The sequence below is a fragment of the Micropterus dolomieu genome, linkage group LG11 (assembly GCF_021292245.1).
Source record: "Micropterus dolomieu isolate WLL.071019.BEF.003 ecotype Adirondacks linkage group LG11, ASM2129224v1, whole genome shotgun sequence".
Lineage (NCBI taxonomy): Eukaryota > Metazoa > Chordata > Actinopteri > Centrarchiformes > Centrarchidae > Micropterus > Micropterus dolomieu.
The window spans coordinates 27,075,864-27,100,554 of NC_060160.1; the positions used below are offsets into that span (position 1 = coordinate 27,075,864).

The 24,691-nt window shown below is 41.4% G+C and overlaps 2 protein-coding genes and 1 non-coding gene across 4 annotated transcripts in view; 1 reads left to right on the forward strand and 2 right to left on the reverse strand.

Annotated features, from left to right (window-relative positions):
- Positions 1-952: 952 nt before the first annotated feature.
- On the reverse strand, positions 953-1,025 carry trnat-ugu. Its single transcript has one exon. It is a non-coding gene; the product is annotated as a tRNA-Thr (tRNA).
- Positions 1,026-1,684: 659 nt separating this feature from the next.
- Positions 1,685-9,373, reverse strand: hhipl1 (HHIP-like 1). The gene is made up of 9 exons (XM_046062888.1): positions 8,805-9,373; positions 6,182-6,828; positions 5,910-6,053; positions 5,372-5,700; positions 4,626-4,752; positions 3,906-4,051; positions 3,736-3,817; positions 3,105-3,187; positions 1,685-2,996 (listed from the first exon to the last, which is right to left on the reverse strand). Exons 1-9 carry the CDS (start codon positions 9,096-9,098, stop codon positions 2,428-2,430), a joined length of 2,421 nt encoding a protein of 806 aa, XP_045918844.1. The 5' UTR covers positions 9,099-9,373; the 3' UTR covers positions 1,685-2,427.
- A 2,028-nt stretch (positions 9,374-11,401) lies between these two features.
- The window catches only part of ccdc85ca (coiled-coil domain containing 85C, a), a 480,744-nt gene continuing 467,454 nt past the window's right edge, over positions 11,402-24,691 (forward strand). For both annotated transcript variants that reach the window (XM_046062891.1, XM_046062892.1), the window contains exon 1: positions 11,402-12,369. In XM_046062891.1, the coding sequence (XP_045918847.1) occupies positions 11,703-12,369 (667 nt within the window). In that variant the 5' untranslated portion in view covers positions 11,402-11,702. The remainder of the gene's footprint in view (positions 12,370-24,691) is intronic.

Genomic DNA, 24,691 nt, shown 5'->3' on the forward strand with positions numbered 1-24,691 from the left:
TTGAAATGCCAAGATTTGATAATGTTGCATGCTAATTATGTGCTTTTTAGTAGTTTAGGTTTCCAACCTGTATGTACAATCTGCTTTGACCCAAAGACAATAACAACTTTGAATCTGTTTTTTTTAAATTGCATTTTCTTAAGAGAGGGTACATTCTGTCATTGAATTCAACATGTAGTCAACTTTTACACACACTGCCGTAAAAGCTTATGACGTTAACTATTTTTAGTTATTGGGGATGTATGAGGCAGAGTGATGTTATTTGCTTATGGGTATTGCATTGATTTTGTGGGACCCAGTCACCTGCTGTCTTGCATCATTTATTGTGGTATCCTTTATATTTTTGTAGGTGTGTGTGTGTGTGTGTTTTATACTCTCCTTCTTATAATTCAAATTACACTAAACTGGACTCACACTGTGGCAGGAAGGGACAACTGGGGAGGGGGAACAATTCAGAAGAGAATTCCAGGAAATATACACGACCATTCCACACCAAAGCAACCAAAATTGTTTAATTATGACCTTTAGGATATCAGGCTGGATGGAAAGAACCAAGGTAAGAAACAGAGCCAAGGGCCACACATTGGCAGGCTGTAAGCCTGGCTACAGCCCCTGAGATGTGATGCTCAGCATATCAATGACAGAACAGAACACAGAGGAAAGACCGCTCAAACAAGCACTAATGGGTTAGAATAAAAGGCTTGTCATTTACACTTTACTTGTCTATTACTTATTTTTAAGTTGATGTTTTGATAATAATTTCAGACGCGAATCATCATGAAATATTTAAACATTTAAAAGAGAATCCAATTCTGCTAAAGTCCAGAAGGTGCCAGTACAGAGCCGCCTTTGTTTAGTCAGAACTCAATGTGGACGTGCGCGCTAACCTTTAGAACAATTCAAGCTTCCTGCTATACTGACAAAAAGCAGCTGGAGCTGCGGAAAATTCACAAGGCCCCAGCGAGGATCGAACTCGCGACCCCTGGTTTACAAGACCAGTGCTCTAACCACTGAGCTATGGAGCCAATGGTGTTGATCCGACCATTTCTTTTCTTTTTCTTCTTTCTTATTATTAGCTGTCCACTCGGTATACTCATACGACAAGTTTGAATTTTGTTCGCTAGTAGGTAAGTTGAACACCAACCTCAAGCTAACTAAGCAGTAGACTATGATAAAACACTAACAACCAAACGACAGCAGTGCGAAACCCTAGACAGTGACGTTATTATAAGTTATACGTTATTTTTTCTCGACGCTTTAATTAACTTTAAGCTAGAAGTTATTAAAGTTATGTCGTAACCTTTTTATATAACGTTACAGTATGGTCAGAACATGTCACATTAACGCTTCAGAATAACAACATACAGTTTGCGGTGCTCTAATGTTAAAATGGCTGAAGCAGAACGTGCAGGCTGTCATGCTAAAACAGGCCAAATTGGCTAACATTACAAACAAACACAAGCTTCGCCAGCACGTCCTTACGTTTCAGCTACATGATATTGTTTTATTGTATAACTGTGTTATTTTGCTGTCAATAAAGCCAAGATGTGAAAACAATTTATAAAGCATTTCCAAACGTTGTCTTCTTTTCAATAGGTCTACATGTTGTAATCTCATAAAACAGTGCTATATGTCGCGGTATGTCAGACCTACCTGTTGGGTCTAGTTTGGGAGGAAGCCAGAAGAAACTACAAAGCTTTTATTAATATCATTTACCAAAATAATAATCATGCTACAACCATACATTCATTCAGTCAGTGGGTATTGAACATTTAAAACGTTAGGAAGAGTGGCATTCAGACCCTTAAGTTTGTTACAGTAACAAATCACTGAGGAGGCAAATACAATAGTGCCAAACATACATTCAAATTAAACATTCAAAAGTCTGTAAGGACAAATTAAAAATAAAATCTTACATAAACATTTACCTGTGTGAGTGATTTGTGCCAATTACTGGCAAGTAGGAGACCCCCCACCCTGGGATATGGTTAAAGTGTTAGATATAATCATTCCAGCAGTTAGGGCAGGCTATCTAATAATGCTTTGATGAAATAATTTGCCTCAACCTAAATCACCTCCTGCTTCAGATTATAATCCTGAACTTTCTTCTATTGTAAGATTTGTTCCATGCCCCTTATTCAAAGCACTACGTATTGTGGTTGCACTGCTCCAAGAATGTCCCTTTGTTTTTCCGCCTAGTGATGGACTGACGACAAAATCCAGAAATTTAAGATCACTTTTATACTATTTAACTCCATTTTACCTGCTGGAAATATCATGGCACAAAGGGCTATGTTTGGTGTGCACAGTCATGGGAATAAGAATATTCTCCATATTGACATACAAGTTTTGAACTGTTTTAAATTAAGGGTGAATTTTAAGGTTTAGTTAATGATAATTTGGTCAGACTTCATAGTAGTCAAACATTTAGACTTCCACAACATAGTCCGAGTTGCCACAGATCACCCCAGCGTCTTCGTAATGGGCACAGTTATGCGTCCCCACGCCGGCATGTCGGCACTCCAGCAGACTGGACTCTGTCCCTTCACACTGAACATCATCGAGAATAATCCGCAGATCCTTCCCCTCCCCGAACTCTGAGTTCTTGGCTGCCTTCAGAGCGTACCGAAAACCTAGCTGCCGGCAAACCACTACAGCGTTCTTCGTGGTCCATAGGTCGTCACACACGGTGCCCCACTCCCCGTTAACGTAGATCTCCACCCGTCCGTGGTCACTGCGGCCTTCTTCGTCCCCAACCAGCCTCACTGCTCCATTCTGGAGCTCGGGCGCACTCTCTGCTCTGGATTTGCCCTTCCTACGTCGGCCTTTCCGCCTCGAATGTCTGGGTGGTTTGGTGGTAGTTGTGGTTGGCAAAGGGGTGGTAGGGTCTGGTCCTAATTCACCTAGACTGTCAATGAGATCTTGGAGCCAGTCATAGGACTCTGTGGGTTGTGGCTCAGGCTTGTTTTTGCTTGGTGGCTCAACGCCAATTAATGCTGAATAATGATGAAAAAAACCACACATTAACATAAACAAATTAATGTCACAGATTTCATTTGTTTTATAGCAGGTAGTGAGGTCAAAGTGTTTCTGAATTGACTCACTTTCCTGTGGAACAAACTTGATGAGGTTACTTTTCACTCTGACAGGAAGAGGGTCGTAGTGACATTGTCTCGGTGAAGCGCGTCTGAAAAACAACAACAGAATGAAATATTGTTGCATGTTGCACTTCCAGCTCGAGTCACAACAGTGGTGAGGAACAGTTCCAATGAGCTTGATGGCTGGGAAACAAATTAGGTGACACAACCATCTAGTGCTGAGAGAAATGCAGAGGGAGCCAAGAGCTGTCTGAAGCAATGTCAGAGGAGGGAGATTTAGGCCTTTCACACTACTGCCAATACTGCTTCATTTCCCTTCTTTACCAAAACAGAGACAGGCAGTATAACGTCCTCATTCAGCAGAAAGTTATCCCACTAGTGCTGAGAAAACACAGCCCTAAGCTCACATCTATGCCAGTTATGATCATGATACTGCACATCCCTCGGTCTCACTGACAAGAATGACATGCCTGTGTTTCTAATTATGAACAGATGTGTGTTTTCCAAGAAACAGAAATAGAACTGTACAAACTCTACACACAGGGAGCAGTTATTGTGTGATGGCAAATCACACAAGTTTTCTTTGTGTTACGATGGTGACATAAGAAGGAAGCAAACTAGTGATTATAGTACTCACCTTGAGGGGTCCACCACTTTATAAACGACTCCTGAAGGTGACGTAGCGCTCGGTATTCCCGTCGACATGAAGTACAACTCGCCTGATGGAAAGAACAAAACATTACATCGGGAGGACGTTACACATTTCCAAATGACAGCTAGTGCAGTGTGAGGCTGTGCATGTGTTACCAGCTTCATCCTCTGCAAAGGAGATGATGTACTTGTGGTAGTTGTTGATGAGGCCGGGGAAGGCGCAGGTCAGGCCCATGCCCATACAGATCTCATTGTATTTCCATTGCCCTGTGTTTCTGTCCTCCCGCAGACTCATCAAGCGCCTGGAAAAGGAATCAGATCTACAATCTCTAATGTGCAGTGCACCATTATTTTATGGTGAAGCATTACCAACCAATTTTGTCTACTTGTACTTCAGTTTATGCTTTCCTACATTTCCCAAAGTACTTTTAAACATGTCTATGAAGATTCTCAGTCATCCAGGTCATAGTTATCCAATGAAGGTTAAAATCAAGGGCAACTGGACTTGCTTTTACTTTTAAACATCCTTAGAGAACCTACATGAACCTCTACTGTACAGCAGTGGTGGAAGAAGTATTCAGTAAAAGCATCAATGAATACCACAGTGTCAAAATATCCTGATAATCATTTAGATAATCTATGAATTAAACTAGTTCACACAAGTCATGTTATTCTGAAATCCTCAAATGCAGGTACTGCAGGCATCCAACAAACACCAGGTATCTTTTCAGTTATCAGATTATGGTCTGACATCACATTGTTGCCATTCCTCAAAAATATTTCATTGCTGTCCTGTTCCTGACAAAAACACAAGCTTCAGAGGTTGGTGGGGTTTTTCAGCAAAGAAAATGTGCTATTTACCGGATTAAACCTTACCCACTCATGAAGTCTCCGAATATATACATGCCATTCAGGTTGGGGTATTCACAGCTTCGGTACACATAGCCACCGGTCACTGACTTGCCCATTTTGTGAGGGTACGCATAAATAGGCAAGACATCATCTGTGAAAAAATTCAAAAGTCATTTGGTATTGGTGTTACTGAGTTTCTCCTTTAGCTCTGTTAGTCATTTCTTTACAATGAAGCCAAGAAATTTAAAAGCAGAGCATATCTCTCAAGGGTAAGTCAAAGTCCATGTGATGATGCCTAATGATTATATGCCCAAAGTAATCAAAATCTAATCTATGCATATTTTATCTATGTATTTTTTCTCTTGTTTAGTAAATGGTGTTTAAAAAGTGTTTTAATCTCCATTAACCTCAAAAGTTATTTTTTAAATGGCTGTTTCCGAAGAGAAAGTGGCCTCGTGGCCATTTGGATTAGTTTTTATTATGAGTTCATGTCCTTTACATTGTAGCGGCAACAAATAAGTTGGTCGCCATTTATACCACGGGCCAAGATTCTACAGCTTCCAACAAAACACTACAAAAGCTAATTACATCCAGACAAGAAAAGATACAGAAGAGAGCTGCCATGGTGTTTGTGTGTAATGAAAAACTCCCGAATCTTGGCCCTTCATCACGCAAACACTATTGGAGACCAACACTGCTGTCTGCGTTTGAAGGAAAGTAACAATGGGTGTTTTCAAACCACTTGACTGTAATCACCAAAGCATGCCTACCTAGCGTGTTGTTAGCACACAGCTTCTTATCGTAGCAGGAGAAGCCCTCTTTGGCTCTCCAGCCGTAGTTCCGACCTTTCTCGATGATGTCTATCTCTTCGAACTTGTTCTGGCCCACATCCCCGCAGAAGATGCGCCCTTTGCCCTCTTTGGTACGAGGGTCACCTCGGTCCACAGAACACCTCCACATATTGCGGACACCGTAAGCATAAATCTCAGGTCGTGCCCCCGGCTCGTGTATGAAGGGGTTATCTGGAGGAATTCTGTACAACGGGCCTCTCTCATTGTTATCCACATCAATGCGGAGAACTTTACCCAATAGAGCTGACCTGAAGTGGCAATATGGAAAATATCTCATTTTATCTTAAATGTATAGACACATAGAATTACTGTCTTTAAATTAAAACAAAGTAAAACAGGAGTCATGCAAAGTCCTACATATGGTTCTTTGCTACATTTTCTTAAGTCGGGTACATCCTTTGTTACTTCAGATCATTTAAGGGTGTCTACTTTTGGAAATCTTAAGTGGACATCTTACTTGTTCTGGGCATTCCCATATTTCCCGAATGGGTCTCCTGCCATTCCACCATCCCCTGTGAAAATGTACAGGTAGCCATCATCTGCAAATAGAAGTTGCCCTCCATTGTGGTTTGATGCTGGTTCATCAATCTCCAGAATAACCCTGGATGGACACATGACAAAAAAGACAAAGGACCAGGTATAAATCCTCATGAGAGTTTATTTCTCTGGCTGCATGCCGAGTTTTAAATGTTTCAATGTTGCTAACCTGGATCGACAGTCCATACCTACCGCTCAGAGGTGTGATCCACCACATTCATGTCGTTGGCTGACACATGGAACTCACTGATCCGGATCCTCTCATCGAAACCAACTTCCACAGAGTAATACACATACAGCTTTCCGTTGTACTTGTAATTGGGGTGAAAGGTCAGTCCCAGAAAGCCTCTCTCGTCACCTTCCCATGATGAAGTTAACACTGCTTTAGTAATATTCAAAAATGGTTTCTCCAGTTTGGACCGGTCAGGAAGGTATGTCCACACCAAGCCCACCTGTTCTGCCACAAAGAACCGATGTGTGCCGTCTTTGGCGTGCACCATCGCTAGCGGGTTCCGCAGCCCGTTTGCAACTTCTTCAAGGCACAGCTGAAGACAGCCGTCTGAGTCTGACTGAACCTGGCCCAGGTTTTTGGTGAGCTTCTGGTTGCTGAGGAGGTGTGGGTAGCAGTAGTCCACGTCGTCTAGCTCCAGGTACTGGCAGAGACGTGTCTGGTCTTTTTTGACTGTGGCTATGTGTGGGTCATCAGACAGGAAAGGGATGGTGGAGCTGCACTTCTTCCAAAACTGGGAGCAGTAGTCAGGACAGAGGCCGGGGATGGTCCTGACCGGGGTGCTCGGGTCCTCAGCATCGAAGAGGTGAGCTGCATAGGGAGAGCATACCTGGACAGATGGAGAAGAGCGATGAGGACTGCACTGTTTTGTGGTAGCATAAACAAGCTGAGAACTGACACAATATGTAAACACTGACGTGTCGTCCCCTTTTAACTTGATAGTCTTTACTTTTACACATCCAGCAAACACGGCAATAATCATAAAAACGTTGAAGAAATACTGTGAGCCAGGTTCAGGTGTGAAGAAGTTTCAGAGACTCATGAAGACATACATACAACATAGCATGGTTTATTGAGCCCGGCCGAGGAGAGACAGTGGCAGCATACAACATGTGAACACATCAAATGGCAACACCAAATCTGAAGGAGAACATCTCTTGATCCATTTTATGTTTCTGTCTTCCCCCCTAGTGCCTGTAGGTTTCCCTATTAGGTCATTTAGCTGGCCTTAACCTAGAACAACAAATCTATCTGATATTTAGACTCGGAATTTAGACTTGGAATCTATCACTACCCATGAGTTGTACTCTAATCTGTCAGTTCTTGTAAACATTCTTGTAAGACTCAACCTTAAGATTCCCAGAGAACTGATGCCTGGGCTACTGTCTCTACATTATCAGTTAAACTGTTGTCTCCCTAATAAGGAGAAATAACTAGAGCTGGAAGGTCAGTGAACACTTGTGGGGTCAGCTAATGTCTCTAAGCTAGACCAGAAAGCACAGAATACTAAGGTTAGAGTATTGTAATATAAAAGTTTCATGTTGTATGCCTGCAGACAAATGTAGTAATGTATTTTCTTTTTGCTTGTGTAAGATTAACGGATATTTAGAACACAACTTTATGTTAATGTCTTAACACACAAAGGGCAAGCATTTTTTAACAAAAAAGAAAAAAGCATAATCAGCAGGACAACAAGTATTTGATGATGATCAATTTCCAATAATGAGACTAATTGGTCTTTCCCCATATGAAGAACATACATCACATCTAGAAAAAAACACAACGTCCGGAATCTAATCCAACAGATTGGGAAGCTCATGGTGAAACTGTTATTGGGTACATCTGCCTGATAATAAATTGCAGCCCCTGTTGCTAAATCAACATCTTAGGTGTCAAAGCTTTAACACCTTCTCTCCCTCTGCTTACATCTGTGAGGGTAGACCTTTACCTTAATTCAGCTCATCAGTGTACCTGATGAAAAGTGGCCATAATATTGTATATTTTTACTGTATGATCATATTATTCTGATGAAATGTTTTGGTATTCATGAAGTGTTTTTACCCAGAGCGTCACTTTGCGTGGTGGGGACACAAGGGCTCAGATTAGGGGAGAGACGATACACTTGGGTCACGAGATGTGAAGATGCACCAGAACAAGACAAGAAGATTCTTTAACGCTATTTTGAAGAAATAGGAAATGATAAAATATTTGAGTGGGGGTTTGGGGGTCCTCCCCCAGAAAATTGGAGCCTTAAAGACTTAATTTCCTGCATTGTGGAGACATTTTCTGCATGGCTTTGTGGTGGAAATGGTGGTCTTTATATATCGAAAGGGAAACAAAAAATTCATCTTGCAAGTGAAAATTCATGAACAAACAAATAGACTATAATACAGTTATCAGTAGCTTTTTTAGCAACGTTTTTTTGGACAATGCACATTTGTTTCTTGTATATTTAAACTGCATTGCATGTTTTCTTGCAGTATAAATAAACCTTTCTCAAAGCATCTTCATTTGTTGGTTAACATTCCTTGGTGCAAGCTATTTTTCAGAAAATCTTGCTTACAAAACGTGATGGGGACAGAATTAGCTAGGCTATTATAAATGGGGTGGGGACATGTCCCCAAGGTCCCCAGTGTAAATGACACAAATGGTTTTTACACATGATAGATTTCTGTTTTTTTAAGAGTCAATGTTTATCCTGTTTGGTCTGGCTACTGGCGCATGTTTTTGCTGTTTGTCAGGCTGCTGGCGCATGATGGAGACGTTTTGGACTAAGCCAAGCGACCTTTGTCCACGCATGCCTACCTGGCAGAGCAGCTCCTGGACGAACCCAGCACAGTTGGCATATCCATAATAATCGAAATTATCCATAATCTGATAGTACTTTGCCATTAGTTCCTGGTCTTTCTGATAATCACAGCAGCCAAACTCCTTGTACATGACGCAAAACTCCAGCTGCCTCAGCGGTCGAAAGGGCGGCTTAAAGTCCAAACACTGCGGGTGCAACATTACAGGTGCGACACATAATACCAAAAAATACCAGATGCCAATCGGCGAGAGCCACAGCCGACCCGGGACTTGGCCATAACTCCGCTCCATTATGGCGTGCGTTGGAGATCATGGAAGGGAAAGTTGTGCAGACGCGGCTTCCTGTCTGCACTTTGCTCTAACTCCAATCATCCGCTTTATGCGTCCTTCTGACGTTGTGAACCGCTGTGTCCTCTGTCAACCTGGACTGTCTGTGGTCAGGCGGCAAATTCGGGAGCCGTGCGGTCGGTGTGCGGTCCAGCTGCACACAAAATGGGAGGAAGCCAACGACCGAGGCTGTTAACCGCGTTACCGAAGACAGGGAGAGTCTCCCTGCTGCTGTCTGTGTATTAGACCAAGAATAATTCCAATAACATCATCAACAACAGCAATACCATTATAGTGAGCTAATAGTGACGTCATCATCTACAACACTAGTGATTTTATTACTAATATCACCATCAGCAAGTCCTTTATTAATCCCATATATCCTATTTATTTGCCATAGTTTTCATTGAATCCACTCTTCTGAATTTCAATTAGAGGACGCACTGCATTGTGGGTCTGTGGGTTCTTCTATTATTGTAGTTTCTTGAGTTGAACTGATCTCTTTCGCAACATATTGTTGAATGATCATCCATGTCAACTCTGGCTGCCCAGTAGATGGCGACCTTACGTTGTCTAAATCATGACTCCAGGGGCAAAACAGTCGCCTCAATAATAATAATAATAATAATAATAATTTTTAGTGTGGCAATTGCTCACTGAAAGGCAGAAAAGGGTTCACTCCAGTTGCATTTCTGTACAGTCTTGCATATTAGAGGTATTGTTGAAATCCAGGTCGTGGAATGGGGGAAGATGAATGTATTTAAAATAACAATGGATTTAATGAAGCGGGACAAAAGTAAGCAGAGGGAGAAAAGTACATTCAGCAGCTAATTGGTGAAGTGCACTTATTTTAGTAAACGTGTTGAGTGAGCCTATTTGAAACCAATAAAAGAAGGACGTGTGTGCAGACCCAGTGTTCTAAATGCGTCTAAGAAAGGGTTTTCTTTCTATTCATACTTTAAATTCTGTTTTGTCCAAACTGTGTTACATGTTGCATAATGTTGCTTGTTTGATATTTCATGTCCACGCTGTCAAAAGTATGGGTTTTGCTTTTAAAAGATTTAAAAGATATATTTTGAATGGGAGAATTACCAGATTGTTCAAACAGAGATATTAAATGGGCTTAATTTGGACAGGACCACTGTCTAAATCCTGAAAGGGGTCTGTATGTAACCACTTTAAAGGAACATTTTGAAAAAACAACTGAGGCACACAAGCTGGAATAACACAAGGGTTCTTCTCACTTCTGTGATATTGTGCCACTGTGCATGCAGCACTCCTGGTTTATCTGATATCATTTTCATGAGTGAGTTGGTTCTATTAAGCCTAGAGGGTTTTCTGGTTTGGAGTAAGAGCATGTGTCCCGTAAATGTGTGCAGCATCTGATATTTTTCCACAAAAGAATGACAAATGGAATAGTCAGATGCTTGGCAAATGGATACCCAAGATAAGAGAAGAAGCTCCTCTGTTGATCCCCCATGGGAGAAATTCAAGTTGCCAAAGCATCTCAGGGGAATGTAGTGCAAAGAGTAAAAGAAATACAATAAAAGTACAATCTATGATCAAATCCGAATCAAATATAAAATATACCTACACACTATATAGGCTACAATGAAAAATATAATATGGTGACCTATTCATGGTGTATCTGTACATGCAAAGTTTCTGAGGTATTGTGCATGTGCCCTTTTCAGTTTAAGAGTCTCTATGAGCAGAGATGGGAAACGTTGGGTGGTGTTGCGTTGTGGACATAGACTTTATATGAAAAGGTTGTGAAGGTGGGATGTACTGGGTGCTGTGGCATGAAGTCTGAAAGCCCACTGGCAGTTTTCTTAATATAGTGTCTCTGAAATGTTAGTGTGTAACATATTTAGGCTATAGCTATTTGAATTCCCAGCTGGACATGACACAGTCAGCGGGTTAGTTGGCGCTAGTGGAAGAGAACCAACCAACATTGGCCGGTGTGGCATTAAAGTTCGGGAGGTCTGAAAATAAGATTCTACCCACTGAAACCAGAACAGCTGCACTCTCCTCTCCTCGCTGGGCATATAACAGTGAGTTTGGCTCATGAACAGTCTAAGTTGGGCTACACCTAACTTAGACACCTCTCCACGCTGTCTGGTGGCCCTTATGTTAGAAACGCAGGATCCTGGATTCAGGTCTGTGGGGCTGCCTGCAGAGGACACTGTGTTACATTCTGTAAAGTGGGGTGAGCTCGCTCTCTCTCTCTCTCTCTCTCTCTCTCTCTCTCTCTGTCTCCTCCCATGCTCCTCCACTTCGAGGACCAACCGGCTCTGGTCTCAGGCTTCGGACAGGGTCTCCTCGCGTCTCCAAAATTAACTTGCATCGTTAATGTTTAAGAAAGTGAGACCAACGAACAGTCCTCTGCTGGAATTTGCTCCTCGGACGGATTACAGGCAGCGCAGCCTGGTCTGAGCCTGCGGGTCTGTCTCTGTGGCCCGGTGCGGACTAGGCTATGTCATGGGTCTGATTTCATAATAACTTTGCCGTCCTAGACCGGTTACAAGACTCGCCGTTTATTAGGACAACATTAGAAACAGTGGGGCTATGGACGGGGCGGATATGAGCCAGCTGTCCGACGAGGAGCTGCTGACACTGGGGAAGGAGGAGCTGATCCGGAGGCTGAGGAGGCTGGAGAGCCGCAACATGGACCTGATGCTGGAGCACGGGAACATGATGAAAGACGTGAACCGGAGACTGCAGATCCACCTTCACGAGATCCGGAGTCTGAAAGAGGTCAATCAGAAACTGCAGGACGATAACCTGGAGCTCCGGGAGCTGTGCTGCTTCCTGGACGATGACCGGCAGAAGGGGAAGACCGTGTCCCGGGAGTGGCAGCGGTTCGGCCGCTACACGGCCAGCGTCCTCTGGAAAGATGTCGAGCTGTACCAGCAGAAGCTGAAGGAGCTGGAGGCCAGCCAGGACGCGCTGAGGACGGAGAACACGGAGCTGAAGGAAATCGTCCTCATGCTGGACGAAGAGAGGAGCGGAGCCGGATCCCGGAGCTCCATCGACAGCCAGTCCAGTCTGAGCAACCTGAACGGCTCGGTGCCGGTTCGGGACGTCGGGGATGGTAGTAGCACATCCAGCACCGGAAGCATCGGCAGTCCCGACCACCACAACCACATACATAAAGCACCCGAGGGAAAGACAGCATCTCAGGGGAGGTCTATGGACGACCTGTCCCCCTTCCACAGAGGAGCCGGGCTCAGCGGTAAGTGATGCTCGGGCTGAATTAATAGGCTGCATAAAGTAGACTAGGCTGCTCTTGATACTTGAGATGTTGGAGCTTTTGACATACAAGCTGCAACACATAGGATGAAGTCAGGTAAAGTGCCTTAATTACCTAAATCAGTTAGAATGTATTACATGTATTTTGTTTAAATAGGTTGTTGTGAAGACATCTATGGTGAAATTAAGCCAATTTATTTATTATCAAATTGTTTATCTTTCAACATCATCTGTCACCCTTTTCGGCAAACTGGAAGCAATCAGGTTGAGTGGGACACTTTGTTAGATGAAGTGGGACACTATATTATTTATAGTTAAAATTAAACATTAAACACATGAGAAATACTTTTTACAACATTTAATAACATATTATTAGACATTTCAATATTATATTAACATTTAACAGCATATATAATGTGTTAGTGTACAGTAACTCAAAGAGATATAATTTAGTTAAAAATATTCAAATATGCATAAAAGAAATCATGTTTGTGAGTAGTCTAAAGGCAATAAATCTTCAGTTTATTAATACTAGGCTATGTAAGTAAGTTAATAAATGCATTTCAGAAACTATTTGGGGCTTTTACCTGATGCATGGCCTCTCACCAGCCCTTTCACTCACATGTCAGTTTCAGGGTGTTCCATGCCTTGGCTAAAAACCTTATACCTTAGCTTCCTGTCCTTTATATTCCTCAACGTCCACTGCAATTTTCTCTTCCCTCCACTTGTTGAGTTTTCTTCCCTTCCTACATTGTTGTCCTTATCTTCTCCGTATGCCCTGTCCCCCTTTCACTAATTCCTGTCTCTTTCTGTTAATCTTTTCTTTGTGTGGGTGCCATCTTTTGTGTAGCCTAGTGTATTTAAGAAATTACCAACCATAAATTTGATACTCAGATACATTATTATAATACATTATTATATTACATTATCTTTTTTTCATGAAACTGCAGCACTGTGCTTACTCAACCTGAAATGCCCTGTTCCGCTTTATCTAACACTGTCAGGTTGAGTGGGACAGGGCTGTAAATCTAATTATCATAAATATTTGATCCAGTTACATCCTTATTGTAATTATTTGAATTATCATCCTTATAATTTTATATAGATTTACACTTGCCGGGTGGTTTACCATGAGGTCCAAAATAACTACAGGACCACTTCTTTGATGTCACACCAGTCACAACCTCTGTTTCATATCCAATAGACATTCAACAACAACACAATAATAATTGTTGTGATTGGCTTACAAAATTAACTCTGTATAGTAGGCTACCCATAAGCTTAAGTGTCCCAGTCAACCTGAATTCACCCTAGGCCCTACTCTGCAGAAAGAAATAGAAATAGGCTAAAGGATCTTCAAGTTCCAATGAATCTATAGACAACAAATTCTTGATCCCGGATATAAACTTAAACAGTTGACAGTTCTGTCTTGCTAGCTTTTTCCTGACTTTCAATCACAAAGTCTTCATCAACAGATGGGGTTTGTTTGTAGTTGTCATGGACATGGATCTGTTGAAATGTGCTTGCTGTAGCTTTCATTCTTCCAGCCATAGCTTTAAAGGCTGAGGCATCTTTTATGCTTAAAAATGAAGCATCAAAGAGGAGAAGTGATGAAGATGATGAAGGCCATGTAGAAAAGTAGTAAGTGGACTTTGAGTTGGGATTGTTATGTCAAGGAGTTGCCACGTTGACAGGTTAATGCTGTTGAATCAGTTGCCAAACTGCAGTCCAGTGGTCATCCATCATTTATTGAGTGCACCCATGGTGATTTCTACGAATAATCACAGCTGCACCAGCCTTGTCAGGAGCTTACATCCTAAATGTACACTACAAAGCATAGGCTCTAAGTCAAACGTCTCATTCTGCCAACCCAAGCACCAATTGTGCATTAGAGATCTTCAAAAGCAAGAAAACATGACAAAATAATCTTACATCAAGGTCAGCTCATTGATTTTACCTAGAGCTTTCAACCGCAGCTCGGGGTCTTCAGCAGATGCTCATAGCCTATGTGCTATATGTCCTCCATCCACTGAAGACCACGAGATGAGTCAAGGTTTTATCCAGCTCCTATTTGTACAGTCAAGAACATAAAGTTGTTCCAAATGTTACAGCCTGCATACAGAACAAGCAGACTGCTTCAGCATCATGGATCAGGTTGAGTGTATAAGCTACAACTTGCATAACACACCACTATCTCCCACCCAGCTGTCTGTTGCATTTTGGCTAATGTAGGCGGCAGGTTTTGACAATTTGAATTTTCCAGATACACTGAAGCATTATATCATACTTTGTGGGATGAGAACATTATCTTACTTCTTATTACACGCATAACATAAGACATAAAAAAACCTTTGACTCTCTGAAAAATGCATTTTCAGAGAGCCAAAAGGTTTTTTTAATGTCTTATGTTATGTTATGTGTAATGATTAGTTTCTAGAGTAGACAATTTAGAGATACATGGTTTTCACAAGACAGTATTGTGTGTGTGTGTGTGTGTGTGTGCGCTGCCCATAGCAGAGCGATGTACCAGTGTATCCTCAAATGTACAAATGCAATGTTAACCTTAACTGTAGGGAAATATTAGTTGAGAATCTACTTTCCACATCAGTGTGATAACGGATTTTATTGCTGGTGTGATGACTCTAGACCAAATGCCTGTTACCAAGTTAATGAAACATGGCCTTGTGTGTGGGAACAGAAAGGGCCTGTGCCTTATAATATACCACATTTACATAAAACATAAGAACAGCGTAGGAGCTCTGTTACCCTGTGTGTATCACTGCCTCCATGCCCAGTACATTCTGGAAAAGGCAGCAGTGCTTGACTTAACACATGACCTTCTAACCTCGTAGCCAACACCAGGAGGAGGAGAATCAATAATGTATAATTATTTCTACTTCAAACCTCAGTCCGGACCTTAATTCATAGTTTTATCTTCCATGATATCTAAAATCTGAGGTGGTGCCTTCTAGTCACCTTGCTTTGTGACACTGTCTGGCCCGGGCCGGCCTGGCACAGATGGCCCCGTCCTAATTACCTCAACTCATTTTGGATGAAGTCAGATCTAATGAGGATTTAGCACCTCAGTGGAGCCAGCAGGACGGTAACTGAAAGTCGCGTCAGCAAGTCATTCAGTTGAAAGCACAGCTGGAGGTGGGTGGCAGCTGAGGTGCCAGTCAGCGGCATGCTAACTCCTGTCTTTGACACATTGCAGCAGGTCTCAGTGTATGTTTTCTGCAGAGACAAAAAGCTTAGATGGCGATCAAGCGTGCATTTCACAGATTGGTGAGGCCCACAGCCTACTGGTAAACATACTTGTTTTTCTGGTTTGGAGAAGTACTCTTGTGAATGCTGGTAGTGCTGTCAGTCTGTGGGAAACAGTGTACCCAATGCAGCTGTTTGAGTCAGTATCGTATCCGATATCAGTATCAGATCGGTTCATCCCTATACAAAAGCCTCCCAGGTTGTTCAGCGTTCAGATTTGGGAATCTCGCTGTTGATTTTTTATCTTCCATGGACTAGGTTTCATTTACTGCTTTTGCCAATGTCCCTGAATTTCAGTGTTTTAAGGATGGTTGTTTGTTTGAGTCCCATGCCTCCCCTGCCTCACACTTGTTGCCACTGCTGTGCTGTGCATTTTCAGTGCCTGACTGGAAATGCCTGTGCAGTCTGTCAGCAACATGTCTGCACAGGTGGATGTGTGTCTTTCATGCATTTACAGTGTATTCTTTAGTGGCAACAACATGTTTTCAGTCCAGGTAGCTTGTAGTGTGAAGGCCAGCTTTCTGTTGGACTGAACCGTCTGAATCAGACTGATCAGCTGGAATTTCATTATATTAAAAGGGAGCTCATTTGTTTGAAATGTTAAACTCATGAGCGTGAAAGGGTTTGGTGTAGGGATTCATGCTGGAAATACCAAAACTGATCTTTAGCTGGTTGAGGGCAGAGTGTCTTTGGCAAATGCAGCATGTGTGGGTTATGGGAGGCCCAGTGGTACCAAACTAGTGATGGAATTACAGCTCTTTGAAGGGAGCTGGATCTCATAGCTCCATTCCTTTCCGAGAGCCAACTCTTTCAGCTCTCAAACGGCTCTTCATTTAATACCACTTCTGTCTGTCACTGCCTAAATTACATTCTTATTTGTTGCAAAAAGTAAGAAATTGGCTCTCAGACGGGAGCCAGCTACTGTTGTTGGCTTATAGAGCCGACTCGTTCGCATCCCGTTTATGTACAAATTAAACAATCAAGACACAACATGTTAACAAGCTTTACATTGTTGGTATATTTTCTTTAATGTGGACAGCCAGGCTAGCTGTGTCCACTGCTTCCACTCTTTATGCTAAGCTAAACTAATAGCCCCCCTGAATCCAGCTTAGTTTTTTTCTTCAGTTTTGGCCAAAGTCTTTAAAACTGAGTCCCTGGGCCTCATCTAATTTCCAACAATTATCTTAAACTAATGGCCCAATTTGTGTTCACTTATTCCTCAAATATATATTTCTTCATTTAAATCCTAAACTTTTTAATTGAGGTAAAGTTCTTTAATAGCTTCTATGTGTTCCACACTGATGTATTTGGTCAGGTTGATTGTTGAAAGACGATGTTTATATTTCTCAAAAATGTATTGTTTTGGCATCTGTGCTAAAATCCAGCGCTCGCAGTGGCATCTGTATTGAAAAATTCCAAATGACACACAGCTCAAGTTGTGAGTAGTTGTATGATACAGTAATATTTATACATCAGCCACCAAAATCTGATCTGAGAGGGAACACTGGTTCTTTGATGCTATAATCCAATCTTCTTTTCAATTTGACAAATTGAATTCATGATAAGCTCAGAACATTGGAGCCTAATCCTCAGGACTGCAGTCAGTGCCTGTCCAGGCAGGAAGGCTGGAAGGCCAAGTCCTTAACACAGGTCACCTGCAGGTCCAGCTGGAGAAATAAACACACTCAGTAGACCAGACGTCACATTCATTGTTGCCTTTTTACTTTTACTGAAATAATTAAAATGGCTAAAGCTAATAATAGCCTCTAATAATAGACAATAATGAGGGGAACATATTCTGAATACTATTCAGCATGGATTAGAAGGCTGCACACATAATTATGTCATTACAAGATGAAAGTTACAAAAATGTGCCCTTAACCATCCATGTAAGGTGCTGATTATGTCAATTATTGCTTTCCTTTTGTAAAAGAAAACACATCTGCATATTAACAACAGAGTTTGCTGATGTAATGAGTAAAAAAAAGCTTGAATCAAGTTGGTTGAATTCTCAATGGCTCATCAAAATACACAAATAAATGACGCACTCAGCCAAACAGATGCAGTATTTCCACACGGGCTGTTGACTACGTCTGCAGTATCACTAAACACAACATGTGACAGTGTCTGTGTGTGTGAGAGAGAAAGAGAGACAGAGAGAGAGACAGAGAGAGAGATAGAGAGAGAGAGAAGGGAAGAGAAAAAGAACACAGAAGGACAAATACCAGGCTGAAAATGAGCCATAGACTGAATTTTGTAGCGTTTTGTGTGAGGAGAGTGAGCAGTAAACCACTAGTCTCCATACTTTCTGTACTGCTTGTGATTTTGGTCATTCTGTCTGTCTGTCTATACTATGGTTTCTGGAAAAGCAATGACATTTGGAATGGATATTCATTATTCCCGGTGGGTGTTTCTTAAAGAATGGGTTCATCTTTTCAAGTCTGTATTAAATGAGAATATATATAGGCCTGACAAATGTAAAATTAAATGCACTAAAGCTGTTTGGTGACTCCTCTGAGCTTCCCTGTGGACTGGCCTCTGGGCTGTCTTCAGGTCTTTGCATGTTCTCCACCTCTATCTTGATGTGGAATTCGGGTCAGGAGGGGCACAATTTGAATTGCTGGCAGTTTCTGTTTCACATAGCTATCATTCCATCCAGGTTTGTTGTGACAGTTGATATGTGGTTATTTCTAATACAGCGAGCAGCTGAGTACTCCATGTGTAAATCACTAATCATTAGTTAATCAGTTGGTTATTTAAACCACAGATTGCCAAATGTGTTTTACTCTTGAGTTGTGTTGCAGTTAACGGTAACGGTGATCCATCTAGATAGAAGCAAACTCACACGTGAACATGAAGATAGCAATGCTGGAGTTAACATAGTTAACAGTATACTTAATGAACATCAGCATGATGGCATTGTTGTTGTTAGCCTGTTAGCTAAATCAGAGTAAGTCTGACATTAGCATTTAGCTCAACCCACTTACATAACTTAATGTGGGAAACATAAAAGTTTGAACCTGATCTAGATTAATTAAAAGTAAATAAACCAAAGAATCTAACAAGGCGTATAATTCCCAACTTCTGATACTTTTGGATACTTAATGCTGTGGACCAGTGGTGGGATATAACTGGCATATTTATTTATTTATTTAAGTTAACATTGAGGGACTTTACTTGAGTAATTTCTTCTCATGCCACTTTCTACTTCTACTCTGCTACATTTCAGAGGAAGATATCGTACATTTTACCTAAATTTTACCTTATTTGACATCTTTAGTTACTAGTTACTGCACAAATAAAAAAATGCTTGCAACACAACTATCAATTAATCGACTGACAATTAATTGGCAATCTATTCTATCAACTGTCTTGATGATGGTTTAAGCTATTTTTCATTTAAAAACATTTCATGATTCCAGCTTCTCATGTGTGAATATTTGCTGCTTTTAACGATTTCAATAACTGTCTGTTAATCATTTCAAGCTTTGGACTGTTGGTTGGATAAAACAAGTGTTATGAAGGTGTCACTTTGGGGTCTGGGTTATTCAGATGACATTTCTCTCATTTTCTCCAGAATTTTTTATTTTCAGAATTCCGATACAAGTTAGTTCAAAAAGATCTCTAGCGCCCTCCTGCACCCCTGCTGTGGCCTGTACTCATAAAGTTTAAGGTTGGCTATCAGCTCTAGACCCAATCTAATAGCCCAAAGCAAGTTTCAGAAAGAAGCGTACACCCTTCACTGCTTTAAGCAGCTGTTATCGGCTTACGTACACACAGACTCTGTCTTTTTAAATTGAGTGCATCCCGCCTGTGGTCACTTTGACCACTTTGTGCTATAAATCACTCTAACCCTAAAGTGATCGATCCTAATGAGAAAGTACGCATTCTGGAACAAAGCTGTAAAACTCAAAGCCTTTCAAATCTGTCACACTGTCCGACCTGAGCAGTGCAGAGATTGCTCCAACAGCTGTGGCTCTCTTTGATGTGTGTGTGTGTGTGTGTGCTGCACCGATCTCCTGTCCTGCACTCTGTACTAACTGGTAACTACACTAAATGTTCTGTTCTCTGAGTGTGATTCTTGGAATACGCCCAATGTGCAGTGTTGAGCACAGCCACCATGGAGATAAGACTCCGAGTGTGTTTTGCTGACCCCTGTGATAAGAGCCAGAGCACCCAGATAGTCCCCCAGCACCAGTTCTTTCTCTCACACTGTCATCAGGGTCACATTCAGGTCTTGTTTCAATGGGGAGATTCAATTTCAATTCTGCTTCCCACGCCTGCATAGACCTTGCAGTTGCATAACTGCATCTTAACCAAAGGTGGTGGAAGAAGTATGATCATTTACTTCAGTAAAAGTATTAATACCACACAGTGAAAATACTCCGCTACAGGTAAAAGTCATGCATTCAAAACTTACTCGTAAAAGTATGTCAGCAACATGTACTTAAAGTAGTCATAGTGGAGTAAAATGTTCACTGTCATCTGATGTTTCTGGATAAATATTACTGCTGCATTAATTTGTATGTTGAGCTCAGTTGAATAACTTTATATCCTGATGGGTAATTTAAAGAAATATTATGTAAGATGTGTTTTTTTGTTTGATTTGGCGCCCCTGCAGTTTCAGTGTAATTAATCGCTGTTGTAACTAAGGCCAGCTGTACAAGTGCTTTTTGTTATGATTACATTAGGCCAACATTGCTAACACAGTCAGACATCATGCGAATGCGACAACACGTCGCCCGCCACCCTCTTGCTTGGTCACTCTCTGTTTCTTCTTCGTCAGCGTCCTCTTTGGTCTCTTCGCCTTTCTCATTAGCTAACGGTATGTCCATAGAGGCGGCTGAGCCCGGTTATGTTGCCTGCTCGCCCGGCTCTGGCTCGACAGCGTCGCCTCTCTCCACCAGCAGCAGCATAATGTTGCTTTAAACTTGGGCTAGCTAACAAAGCTAGACAGCAACCGACGCAAGAGCAGAGTAACGTTACTGATGTCTGAGTGTGTTTTCTAGTTAGCTAACATCAACTTTTAGCTAGCGGCTAAACCTCTGTCTGTGAAAGTCGACAAGTTTGCTAACACAGCCAAACATCAAGCAAACGCAGCAACACAAGACACAGCAAGCAGCTAATAAAATGTTACTGACTGGATCAATAGAAAGAAGGCCAGCTCTGCATCTGTCCTGCACCCGTTCAGCTCTTTTAGCTCAGTATTCAGTTACATTGCACCACTGACCTTAACATGTATTTTGACTCTTAACCACTGTGAACTATTTTTAATGTGTAGACTGCTAATAAATGCTAAACAGAAATTAAAGAACCCAAACCCAAATTAAAGAAAATAGTGTGCAACCAAATGTCACAAAAGGTACCTAATATGTCAGGCTGGATTTTGAGGAAATGTGTATAAAATGTTGCACAAGCCATTTAGAATACTTCTAATGGATGTAAAGGCGCTGCACTAAATAACATAGAGTAACATAGTGTCATAGAGTAAGCGTTGGCGTCAGCATCATATAATAAGGGGTTTGAACAAGCAGATACAGAATACAGTGTGGAAAGTTTTTTCCTTAACCTTTAAAAAGCCATAGTAAAGCATACGGGGAAAATCATGACTTACATTATAAATAATTAGGGTACAGTTCAACATTTTGGAAAATCCGTTTATTCGCTGTTTTGCAGAGTTAGATGACACCACTCTCATGTCTGTACGAAATATACTGTATGAATATGAAGCCAAGAGATGGTTAGCTTAGCTTAGCATACAGAAAAGTGAATAAACATATTTCCCAAAACGTCAAACTATTTAATTGGAGTGCTGCTACAGTTTGAAGCCTAACCTGCAGTGTTTAAATCTAAAGTGAGGCACTGTGATCCACCTTTAGGAAGTAAAATACAGTTTTAACACTGGGATACAGAACTGTTTCTCTGACATTCCCTTCTATTTGGTCTCTGTTATGTTTGATGCCTTTTCTTAGGATTTCAGGGGAACTGAAACATTGAGGCACTTATCATTCAACATCATTCAACTCTCCGTTGTGGAAATCTTCAATCTGCAGCCCTGCATGTGGGCGCAGGTCACTGTTTCAAGTCGTGCGTTACTGTGATTAACTGTTGTCTTTAGTCTTCTGACAGTTCCACCTTGAGAGGAACCGGCTCAGTTAACAGGAACAGGAAAAGGAACCCACAATGGACATTATGCAGTGTCCACTAGATCCTGTAGTAGGTGTGTACATCTGATGGCTTCAGCTGATCTGGATCAGTTTGAGAAGCCTGAGAAAGAATCCATCCTGGAAAAATGTTTCAGGGGTGATATAATCAGTTGAAATCCTGAGGAGACATGTTCTTTGTAACTCTTACATAAAACCACAAGATGCCACTTCAGTGTGTTGTTGGTCCCACGCAGTTCTCCTTTCCATTACACGTTTAAACGGTAACACATCTCACTCATCGGAGCTGTCTGTCTGGAAATGGTGTGTATTGAGGCTGAGGTCACCAGAATCTGCAAAGCCTGACTGAAGTAGCAGTTTGGGAATGGAGGAAATCTGCAGTTCTTAAAAAGGACCATTGTCTCTCTAAAATCTATGTCATATGTCATACATGGTTTGGGAGTCAAACCTATACTGATCATACATTTTAAAATGTGTAAAAAGTGTAGCTTATTGTTTCATTTCAAGTCTGATTTGTCGGTGCACTGTGAGCAGTGTGCAAAGTAAATATTACTGTGCAGACTGAGCTAATAATTAGGCTTTTATTTCTAGTCTAACACATAGAATGAGTCATAGAATGATTGCGCTAGAAAGAAAGCCTGTATTTTCTTCCGTTAAAGTGCAACTTCCTGTCATATCCAGATTTCTCTGGAAAACTTTTGGAAGTTTACTCAGCATGTCTCTCAAGATAGACCTGCTGTTAGCATGTTAAAGTTTACATATTTGTTATTCAAATTCAAATTTAGTAGTCCTTGATAAAAGTTAAGCTCTCCTCATGTGGGATTCAGGTGGTTTGGTTTGGTCACACATAGCCAATAGTGATCTATTGGTGGCATAAACAGCTCAGATATCTCAAATTTCCCATTGACCTCATCAATGCCCCTGATGAAAGATGTGAGCAGCTGTGGCTTCCTGGTGTTGGGTTGTACTTTGATGCTGCAGATTTCAGGCAGATCAGGTGTGTCTATGCGCACAGTGCCTTGTTAGAAACTTGCAGGACCTGAAGATAGAGAGCGCAGCAGTGAAATAGTTTTCCACGAGCAACCAGGTCAGATGAACCCCCAACCTATTGTAGTAATCTACCGTGTCATTGTTTATTTAGTCATGCATTTTTGGGGGTTAGTTACATGAAAGAGAGACACAAGTCAACACGCCACTTAAGAATCTGGAACAACCTGGAAGCAGATGCATTATTTGGGGCAGTGTAAACCTCAGCAACTCCATTCATTCCACCGGACTTATCAACTAAACTTTTTGTGCTTTTTCTTAACAGAAAGCAATGGCTACCCTGTCTCCTAGACATTACTTTTATATGATACTATTTTGTTTTCCCACTTTTATTATGATGGGAAATGTAATAGCTGCTTGGACAGAATCCCAAATGTATCAGGGCTTTGACAGCAGAGACCAGGGTTCGCATCCTGAGTCCTGTGCGGTTAGGTTTAGGCTAGTGTTCAGCTAGGGAAAGATTCCTGTTATATGTTAGTAAACTAAATGTTGCGTCTTGTGTTTAAAGTTCTGAAGTCAGCTTTTTCTGCATTAAGCACTAACAAAGTGCTGCGAGTCTGAACCATCAATACATTATCAGCAAACTTGCTTTATCTGTATATCAGTTTTTAGAGGCCTGAAGGAGGAAAAGGATCCTGCGGTTGAAGGAGTACTCAGATGTTTCAGGGAGGTAATACTGCAGTGTACAAATACTCTGTTACAAGTAAAAGTCCAGCATTCAAAATTGTACTTAAGTAAAAGTACAAAAGTATTAGCATCCAAGTACACTTATTATGCAGAATGGCCCATTTTACAATAATATATTATAAAATTGGATTCTAATTATTGATGCATTAATGTGTTAATCACTGCAGCTGGTAGAGATGGAGCTCATTTTAATGTCTTTATGTACTGCTGGGTAGGGGTGTGTGATATTACGATGTTAGATCGTGGATGATTAAAATGTCTCCACGATCTGCCTTTTCAGAGGGATTGTTAGTATCATGCTACAGTGCACAATCTATCAGTTTTAGTTATGTGCTCATACACGCAGTTGACAGCTGCTCTGTCAACATGGCTAGTCAGCTGCCTGCGTCCTCCTCTGTCAACAAAGGCAACACTGGAACTGTTGGGCGTCATAAAATTAACATTAAAGGTCCCCATGTCCCCTGGCTCCTCTGCTGTCCCTGTTTTTAAACGTGTGTTAATCATAGACTGTATAAGGTGTTCACAGACCTGAAATCCGATTTTACGTTGCCAGAAAGACTGGACAGCAGAGCATACAGGTGTCGTGCTGAAAAGTGATCGTCCGCAGAAAATAGATTGCCGTCCGCGGGAGCGTGAGCGCCATGTTAAAGCTGTATTGCCCAGTCTTTTTATGTCTACAGCTGTTTTCATCTGGATCAAACAGACATAACATGCAAATAAACATAATTTTATACAAAGGTATGTCTTTTAACAGAATAATCACTGTTGTGGCCAAATAAGTGTTTGCAGTTTATAGCGTAACCAGGCATGACATTTAGCCTATGTGATCATAGCCAATGATGATCACCTGTTGGTGCCGATGGAATAAAGTTATGTGTTAGGGGTGGTGATGGCGCAATGGATAAGACACATACTTTTGGTGTGAGGGACCCAGGTTCAATCCCCCACTGTGACCAATCCACAATTGTATCCCTGAGCAAGACATTTAACCCCTCGTTGCTCCAGAGGTGTGTGACCTCTGACATGTAGCAACTGTAAGTCGCTTTGGATAAAAGTGTCAGGTAAATGTTTGGTATGTGTAATATCCTTGTTTATATTTGGAAACGAAATGAAGCCTATGATTAACGTGACTTACTGCTTAAG